General features: G+C 46.4%; 1 protein-coding gene across 4 annotated transcripts in view; it reads right to left on the bottom strand.

Moving 5' to 3' along the window:
• Positions 1 to 978: 978 nt before the first annotated feature.
• The window catches only part of ARHGEF3 (Rho guanine nucleotide exchange factor 3), a 158,171-nt gene continuing 149,327 nt past the window's right edge, over positions 979 to 9,822 (bottom strand). For all 4 annotated transcript variants that reach the window (XM_080675326.1, XM_080675325.1, XM_080675327.1 and 1 more), the window contains 2 exons: positions 5,448 to 5,634; positions 979 to 3,399 (listed from right to left, as the gene is read on the bottom strand). In XM_080675326.1, the coding sequence (XP_080531452.1) occupies positions 3,047 to 3,399; positions 5,448 to 5,634 (540 nt within the window). In that variant the 3' untranslated portion in view covers positions 979 to 3,046. The remainder of the gene's footprint in view (positions 3,400 to 5,447; positions 5,635 to 9,822) is intronic.

Genomic DNA, 9,822 nt, shown 5'->3' with positions numbered 1-9,822 from the left:
TAATTGGTTGTATTGTCACGTGTGGCATGACTTTCTGCAGCAGTTCCCAAGGGACATGCCCTAAGCCACGCCCCAACCATGTGAATTTGTTTACTCAAGGTGGATGGTGAATGCAAGCATTTACTAGACCTCTTAGGTATAAATTTTAAATTATTGTAATACATGTAGAAAACTGTGAAATTAAACTTTTCCTACATACTTAATGTTAATTACACAAACCTGTCTACCTTGTAAAAACAGGTAAGCTAACTCATTTGTCCATTTTTTAACATAAGCATTCAGAAAACCAACTTTATTGTAAAATGTACTTTCAGCTTTAATGGACACCCCCCACTCAAATTAGTCCATTATATCAAGGTTTTATTATAAAACTAACCAAAGAATTTCAAAGTGAAATTTGCCTTCCATTGTTTCGTCTCGAGTTCTTCAACAGTCACCTATGCTAACAGTGAGATCCAACACTTCTTTTCTATAAGAATTCTGACTTATCACCTGACACATACTGGTAGTACAGATTTAAGATATAGTTGTTAAAAACTAATAAATGGATAAGTGGGTGAGCAGAGAATGATCTTAGAAATACTGAGTTATGCAAAAGCTTTGATAGATCAAAGGAAAGCATTCATTTCAACCTGCACCCTCTTTCAAAGTTTGCATTTGGGAACAAGCAAAAATTTTGTAAAGAACCTCCCGGGGAGGTAGTTGAAATTTGATGTTTGTAGGGTATCCAGCCGTGGGCAAACTACGGCCTGCAGGCCGGATCCAGCCCGTTCAGCTGTTCTATCCGGCCCGCGGAGCCGAAAGAGCGGAGGGTTCTCTTGCTCTCCCCTCCGCTCCTTTACTTTGAATTTATATTAGTTCACACAAACACTCCATCCATGCTTTTGTTCCGGCCCTCCTGTCCAGTTTAAGAACCCATTGTGGCCCTCAAGTCAAAAAGTTTGCCCACCCCTGGTATAGACTGTACACAAAGAGGACAACATTTTAAGGTAATTTATTTGAAATGCTCCCAGAAAGTTTAAGGCCATAATACAAAAACATTCATTTCATCAGAACATTCATTGACTTTCTTCCCAAAGGTCAGCTCTTGACAGACCTCTTTTCTTGATGCACTGGCCAAAGTGTCCAATGGCTCCTGCAAAGAACAAGTCATTCTTTTTCCCACCATCAAACACCTTCTCTCTGCTTCTATCTGCAGCAAGGTTCATTCACTCCCCAAATCAATAACAACTTGAGAAACGAAGCAGTTTTAAATAAACTTGCAATAGAAAAAAAAATTCACCATGGTTAAGATCTATAAATACAGAAATAAGCTTACAGGGTAAAATTGACCACAATATTTTTTGTTTTTGAAAAATAAGTAATATACCTTGTTTCTATATTGATAAATCTTGTCACACAGCTTCTCTGAATGCACATGATAGCTGTACGTAATAAAATGACAACATAGTATTTACTGCTTTCTTTTCTGTAAACTTGAAAGACACAGAAGATTAAAAAAAAAACCTTTTTGGCAATAATTTAGCATCATTACTACTAGTGCTGGTGTGGGTATAACTTCGCACAGGTCACCCCTAATATTTACACTCACAGGAGCTTTTCTGTGTATTCGGTTAACTTTTTTTAAGGTCTATGACCCACTCTGCGCTGTAAATCAAGGCTGGACAAAGAGATACTAATTTGGCTACCTGATCCTAATTAACCATGGAGTTAATTAAGTTGGCCTTTGGAGAAGGTAACTGTGATTCCCAGTACAGAGCCAGAGGTGGCAACCTCAGGACCCAAAGGCAGAGCAGGAAAGCCCGAGGCTCTGGCTGCATCCAGAAGGGTGCTGGACCTTTTCTCTCTTACTATTTCTCGCATAAGGTCCTGATGAACGCACTTCTTCCAAATTCTTCTCACGTTTCTATAAACAGAGTTGCTGACTCAGATTGTCCTTTTCCCTCATCCCTTCATTCATGCTCTAACACAGCCGTGGGCAAACTACGGCCCGCGGGCCGGATCTGGCCCGTTCGGCTGGTCTATCTGGCCCGCGGAGCCGAAAGAACGGAGGGTTCTCTTGCTCTCCCCTCCACTCCTTTACTTTGAATTTATATTAGTTCACACAAACACTCCATCCATGCTTTTGTTCCGGCCGTCCGGTCCAGTTTAAGAACCCATTGTGGCCCTCGAGTCAAAAAGTTTGCCCACCCCTGCTCTAACAGGTGAGTAGACCTTGGCAGATGAAACACAATGGAGATGGGCTTCCTTGCTACCCTGCCAGGTTTTCCCAGGTGCTCTGAGATTTATTCTGATGTTTTAGGCTAGAAATGGCTCTCCTAGGCAAGCCAGCAATGATGACAGAGACTCCGGGTGAAATGCACATTTCAGTTCAAGAGTCAGAGCTGACAGCTGCTTTTGTGCTGGTCCTGGTAAGGCCAGACTCTAGTTCATGTCCTAAGATTATTGCATCAAATTTGCACTGGATGACATGACAAGGTCAAGAGGGTATTTCTTCCTTTGCAAAATGAAGCCTCCAGGGCCCCCAGGGATGTTTACATGCTTTGTGGTTGTATAACATCGAATCAAGTTCACTGCCAGGATTGATCTTTCCCAGTTTTCCTTCGAATGCCATCATAGCACATGAACGACTTCCTTGTGCCCTGTGTGCAAGGCCCCCTAACCTCTGTGCCTTCAGCTACCACATCAAAGAGCTAGAAAAGCACTAGAAAACATGGACGGACTCTAAGAATCTACATGAAACAGTAGTTTAGAGACTCTTTTTCTATTTTTTAAAATCCAGCAGGACATTTGAGAATAAGTTGTTCAAGTACCTCTTCATCCATCCAGACACTTGTGAAATACAATACAGGAGAACAGGCCACAGATTCCAGCTTACACAGACAGACTGGCAGTTACAGTACTAGGGACAAAGATACAGACACAAGAGACTGGGTCAACATGGTCACAACATATTAAAAAGTGCTTCTCCAAACTGTTCCATGAGTGGAATGCAAATACTGTACAGGTAAGACACAGGGCTACTTCCAAGAAGTACTTGCTTCTGTCAGACATTGCTTTCAACGTGCTTGCTGTTCCCACAGGAAGAGTCTGTCTGTTCCATGCGCTCACAGTCGAGGCTGACCTCACTTGTGTCCATACTGCAGTCTGAGTCACTGTCCGATTGGTCCATCTGCTCAAGTTTTGTTTCTCCCTGCGGCTCCCTGCTCCCAGCGGCGGGATTTAGGAATGATCCCTCGGAGTCGAGCACCCCAGCCTGCCCAGCAGCACACAGCACTGTTTCTTTGGCTTGACGAATACAATTGAGCCACTGCTGTTTGTTGAAGGTGTCATTGGCTTGTAGTGAGTGGGTCTGACTTTGGGATCCATTTTTGAAACTTACTCTAAAGAAGTTTTTAACTAGAAATGAAAACACATGAAAGAAGGTCAATGGACAGATATTCTCCCAGGCCAAGATAATACATGTAGTGACACTAACCCCAGGTCCCCATGGCACAGGCATCACTGACTGATTACAAAATGTGTCCCACGGATTCAGGATCCATGGCTCAGCAGTGCCCTGCAGCCACCATCAGTCAACCAGAGTTGACACAGGTCTAGCTCTCAGTTGCCCTCTGAAGCTAGCAAATGGTATCAGCCCGGAAAAACTAACTCATGTTTCAGGGGACCCCAGAGTACTGGTCACCCAACCTGGTTGCGTTATCAAAATGCCCTGAAGAGCTTATTAAAAACATAGATACCTGGGTCCTATCCTTGGAGATTCGTAATCACTAGGTCTAAGGTGTGCCTGGTAGTCTTTAATTTCAACAATTTCCTCACCTGGAGAGTGCTTCAAGTTCAAGAAGCTCTTTGTAACATCAAAACATGCCTATGAGCCTCCACGATGGAACTTTTCATTTAGTATCCAGTGATTGAGAAGATATGTAATGACGTAGAGAGGTTACAAATTCAGTTTCATTGAAAAATGAAATTACATGTTTAAGATCTCAACAGGAATTTATGTGCATTTAAAAAACAGCGGTGCACACTATGAAAGACATTTTATTTAGTTTAATAACAACATCAACTGGCATTTAATGCCCCACATGCCACGTACACCACTTGGTTCAAGAAGGATCTGCGTTCAGCCAGTTCCCTTGCATGACCCTGTAGTCAAGACTGGGAGCCACCTCCTCAGATACATTTGGGCTCCACTCTTTGTCTTAGGCAGGTGCCTTAACTCCTTTATGTCTCAGTTTCCTTATTTGTAAAATGAGGGAAACAAAGAGAATCTGCCTTATGAGATTATTATGAGGAATAACGGAAGTCCTCGTACAATGCCTGGCACATAGCCAGTATTCGAGAAATAGAAGTTACTACTACTACTACCATCACTAGGGTGGAGGACTGATGAGTAGCTAAGAGGTAGTACATATTAATTACTCTGACAATATGATGCCAATGTTACCCCAAAAGTCAAAATGTCACTTTCTCAAAGAAGGCTGCCCTGACCATCTCATCTAAAACAGATCGCCTACTGCTATCCCCATCTATCCCCTTACTTGGTTTTAGTATCCTTAACAGCACCCATAATATTTATCTGTTTCTCATCTATCTCTTCCATCACAATGTAAACTCCATAGGGGCAAGGCATTTAACTGTTTGTTCACCAGGGTGTACTAGTGCCTAGAAGAGTGCTTGACACATGGAAGATACTCGATAGACATGGCTATCTTAGCTTCCCTTAGTTAACGCCTTTGCTTATTCAGTCTCAAGTTAGAGAAGCCCATTCGAGTAGGTACAAATGAACCCGCAGCCCAATTGACCATTCTTATGTCTCTTTTAGAGATAAGTCTGCCAGCTCAACTACAAAAGGCACTGTTATGCAACTGATATTCACATAGGGACTATCTGGTATTAAGCACGCTTTTATACAACAGAAAGATAGAGAGAAAGGAGCTTAAGAAGCACCAGTTCAGTTACATACAGGCAGGTTCACTTGCAGTATCTTACTTAACCCTTAAAACCACCTTATGGAGTAGGTCTGCATGCATCCCCACTGGGCACATGAAAAACCAGGGCTCACAGAGATTGAACAAGGCTACACAACCAGTAAGCAATGGGATAGCTCTGGGATGCAGTTCAACTCCAAGGCCATGGCTCTTCTCTTTTCACCCGCCAGCCACTCCCTCTGAACCCCCATTGCACTAGACCAGTGGTCGGCAAACTGCGGCTCGCGAGCCACATGCGGCTCTTTGGCCCCTTGTGTGTGGCTCTTCCACAAAATACCACGTGCGGGCGTGCACGTACAGTGCGATTGAAACTTTGTGGCCCATGCGCAGAAGTCGGTTTTCGGCTCTCAAAAGAAATTTCAATCGTTGTACTGTTGATATTTGGCTCTGTTGACTAATGAGTTTGCCGACCACTGCACTAAACGTTCAACAGGTCAAAACAAACTGTCGTCATACTTCTCTCGTTGTTGCTGAATGCCCCTCGCAGGGAGCCGCCCAGCCTCACTTCTCCATCCTGCAGGTCTTCCAGCAGGAGGTCCTTCACAGGGATCGGCTGCCGGTACAGCTGGTAGCAGAGCTGCTCATTGTGGGTAATGGCTCGAGTGATCACCAGCACTTCTTGGAACAGGAAAACGTGCAGTTTCTAGAAGAGAAGAATTCACAGGATGTCCCTAAGCAACAATCTAATGAGTAGTTGATTACTGGACTAAGAGGTCCACAGGTACCAAGTTCACACTGGATTATACACCTCAGGCTCAAATCCACCTCCAGGTAAACAGAAGTCAGGCAGGTCCCAGGCATTTCCAGATGCACCCACTGCCTTTCTTATAGGAGCCTCCCCAGGGCTCTGTGCAGGCCTTTCTGCCTACAGACACCAGCAGGCAGGACTGCCTTCATATTGCAATTCAGAACCTGTGCAGACACACATGGCCCCAGCTCCCATATGAAAAAGGGGAACAGAATAAAAGGGGGTTGTGGGGAGGGGTACCTCCCTGACTTTGGTATACATTACTCAATATAATTCTAAGAGGTCAAAATGAATAATCCTATCTAATAAAGAGGGAATATGCTAATTGACCATCACTCTGTCACAAAGATGGCTGCATCCACAGCTGAGGCCAAGTTCCCATAAGGAGCCTTAACAAGCAATCAGCAGGGACCTGAGGCTACGCCCTCCCCCGCCCCGTGGGGCTTGACAGGGGACCTCAGACTGCACCCCCTGCCTGGCGGGGCTTGACAGAGGACCTCAGGCCATGCCCCCCACCCAGCGGGGCTTGACAGGGAACCTCAAGGTGCACCCCCATTGCTGGGTTGGGGGAACTCAGGCCGCACCCCCGCCCAGCGTGGCTTGACGGGGGACATGAGGCTGCGCCCCCCCGCCTGGCGGGGCTTGACAGGGGACCTCAGGCCATGCCCCCCACCCAGCGGGGCTTGACAGGGGATCTCAGGCCGTGTCCTCCCCCTGGCGGGGCATGATGGAGGACCTCAAGGCATGCCTCCACCCTGGTCTGGGCTGGGGGACCTCAGGTCACGCCTCCTGTCCTGGCGCTGGGCCAGGGGATCTGAGGCTACACCCCCTGCCCGGCAGGGCTTGACAAGGGTGGGACTGGCTGGGTCTGGATCTAGCCCAATGAGGGGGGGCAGCCAGGTCTGGGTCTCATGCGATTTTGAGGTGCATGTGGGTGGGAGGGGACTTGACTCTGGGTCCTGTGGTGTGCCCCAGACTCTGACAGGAGTAAGGTTTTCATATACATTTTACTAATTTTCTTTCATCTCTGACACTTCTATTATAGAGAAAGGGCAAATAGCAATATTAAATTATTTCCTCTAATTAATCCCCTTTTAATGTGCATGAATTTTGTGCACCGGGACACTAGTTTATCTATAATAATAAAAGCATAATATGCTAATTAGACCTGACATCCTTCTGGATGACCTTCTGGATGAAGCCAGGGCTGCGAGGGAAACCCGGGTCCCGGGTGACAGAGGGAAGCCGGTACCAGCAGTTAGGGGAAGGAAGGCCTACTCTTGCACTAATTTCATGCATCGGGCCTCTAGTAGTCTATAAAGGATAAAACTGGTATATCAAAGCTTATTATTAATCTCTTCTTCCCAAACTCAAAAAAAAACAAACACTTGTTCCTTCAACCACAAAGCTGATTATCAGCTTCATCCAAGCATCCCCCCTCAGAACACTGCCCATTCCCAGGGAAAGCAGAGCATGCTGCCGCAGCCAAGAGAAAAAAGATCAAAGACGTTGTCCTTCTCAGTTGAGTTCATCAGAACCTCAGTTCTCTGAAGAGGTTGTGTTTAAAAGACTGATGACTGATGTGTGTGCTATGGGCAAAAGAAAATCTCAAAAATAAAGGCTTGTGTCAAACCACATCAAGAAAGCAAGTGTGCCGGGTGGAGGAGGGGTAAACTAGCTCCATTCAGTTCCATGTGTCAAGTGAAGAGATGCACCACTTTGCAGCTGGGTTTTGGTTTTTTAGTATTTGGGAGTATTTGGGATTGTCAACTTAAAATTTTCAAAAAGGAAATGGGTAGAAACTCACACTGAAAAAAATGTTTTTTTTTTTTTTTTTGGTTATAGAATAGTATGTATTTTTCTCTTACTTCATGAGTCAGTTTTTAAAACAATTTTTCAAATTTATGTTCCTGGTAGTATCTTATTATCTTCTTTTTTATTAAAGTACTAGTGGCCCGGTGCATGAAATTCGTGCACATTAAAAGGGGATTCATTAGAGGAAATAATATTGCTATTTGCCCTTTCTCTATAATAGAAGTGTCAGAGATGAAAGAAAATTAATAAAATGTATATGAAAACTTTCCTCCTGTCAGAGTCTGGGGCGCACCACGGGACCCAGAGTCAAGTCCCCGCCCACCCACATGCACCTCAAAATTGTGTGAGACCCAGACCCGGCCGCCCATCCCACCCCCATTGGGCTAGATCCAGACCCAGCCAGTCACACCCTTGTCAAGCCCCGCTGGGTAGGGGGCATGGCCTCAGGTCCCCTGGCCTGGTACTGGGGCGGAGGGTGCGGCCTGAGGTCCCCAGCCTGATGCCAGGGTGGGGGGCGTGGCTTGAGGTCCCCTGTCAAGCCCCATGGGGGTGGGGGAGGGCATAGCCTCAGGTCCCTGCTGATTGCTTGTTAAGGCTCCTTATGGGAACTTGGCCTCAGCTGTGGGTGCAGCCATCTTTGTGATGGAGTGATGGTTAATTAGCATATTCCCTCTTTATTAGATAGGATAGTTGACACAGTGTTACACTACCTTCAGGCATACAACATAGTGATTTGATATTTATGTATCTTACAAAGTGATTACTATATTAAGTCCAGTAACTATCTGTCACCATACAAAATTACTATGATATAATTGACTATATTCCCTGTGCTGTACATTACATGCTGTGAAGTAATTAATTTATGACTGGAACTTTGCACTTATTACTCCCCTTCACCTTTCTTACCCATCTAGAATCTTGATTTGGGGCAGAGGAGCACATTCAGCATTCTCAGATACTTTCATATTTGGGAGAAATGAGACCTACCCCCACCCCATCACAGACAGACAGACACACGCACACATGCACACACATGCATATGCACACACACGTGCACACCAAAAACTATAGCTCAACCAAATGTTGGCTGGTGGAAACACAAATGATGATTCTGTATTGGGGGGTGGGGGGGAGAGGTTTGAGGAGTGAGAGTTTATGTTTATCAAAATGACTAAATATGCATTCAAAATAGTTAAAAACATAGTAAAGCACAAAATAACCAAGTGAAGGGCTTTTTTAGGGGAGAGGTGGTACAAAAAAATGTGTTAAAACTTTTTGTTTGTGGACAAGGAGAGAAGGGATTGGTCATCATTGTACACACTAAACATTATCTACATATATAAAACCCTAATATGCAAATAGACCGAACAGCAGAACAACTGAACAACCGGTCACTATGATGTGCGCTGACCACCAGGGGTTGTCAGCAGCAGGCAGCAGAGCGCAGAACATGGCGGGCGTCAGCCGTAGTGGCATGTCCAGGTGAGTGGGGGTGCCAAACCAAGGCGGGGTGCCGGTCGCTGTCATTGGGGCAAGCCTTTGGTGGTTGCTGAAAATTCTTTGCCACCATGCGCCGCAGTCCCACCTGGCACTCACACCTGCTGCCGGTGCCAGCCCCACTCGCACTCGCTGCTGGTGCCAGAGCCGCCGCTCGCACCCACTGCCCGTGACGACCCCACTTGCACCCACAGCCGGCACCAGAGCTGCTGCTTGCACCCACTGCTGGAGCCAGCCCCGCTCGCACCCACTGTTGGCTCCTGGTGCTGGTCCCGATCACTCGGTGCCATCAGTGGGTGCGAGCAGTGGCTGCTGGCCCCGATCACCCGAGGGCTTCTTCACCTCCCGCTACTCCTGAGGGGCAATCATAGCAGCAGCCGCCACTTGCACCCGCTGCTGGCGCCAGCCCCAATCACTCCGCACAGTCAGGTGTGAACGGGCCGATGCTGTCAGTGCATGGGAGCAGTAGCAGTGGGAGTGGGGCTGCCGGCAGAGAGGGGAGGGGGGGGCACGCAGTGGGAGGGGCCGGGCAGGGGCACGGAGGATGGGCTGAGACCCGCCCCTGTGCCTGCCGCAGCCTCGTGGCCCACAGTTCCTTTCAAGGTACACGAAAGTCCACCAGTGCTTTCCAAAAACCAGCAAGAAGCAGAATACAGCTTTCTACCCATCGGTCACTCCCTAGTCAGAGATATTTATGCTGTTTCTACTTAAATCAATCTTATAGCCACAGTAGGCAGTTTGAACTCAGATTATCTGGGAAATATATAT

This window comes from Plecotus auritus (assembly GCF_963455305.1).
Source record: "Plecotus auritus genome assembly, chromosome: 6".
Taxonomy (NCBI): Eukaryota; Metazoa; Chordata; class Mammalia; order Chiroptera; family Vespertilionidae; genus Plecotus; species Plecotus auritus.
Note: the sequence above shows the minus strand (reverse complement) of the source record. Positions and strands in the feature narration are given on the sequence as shown.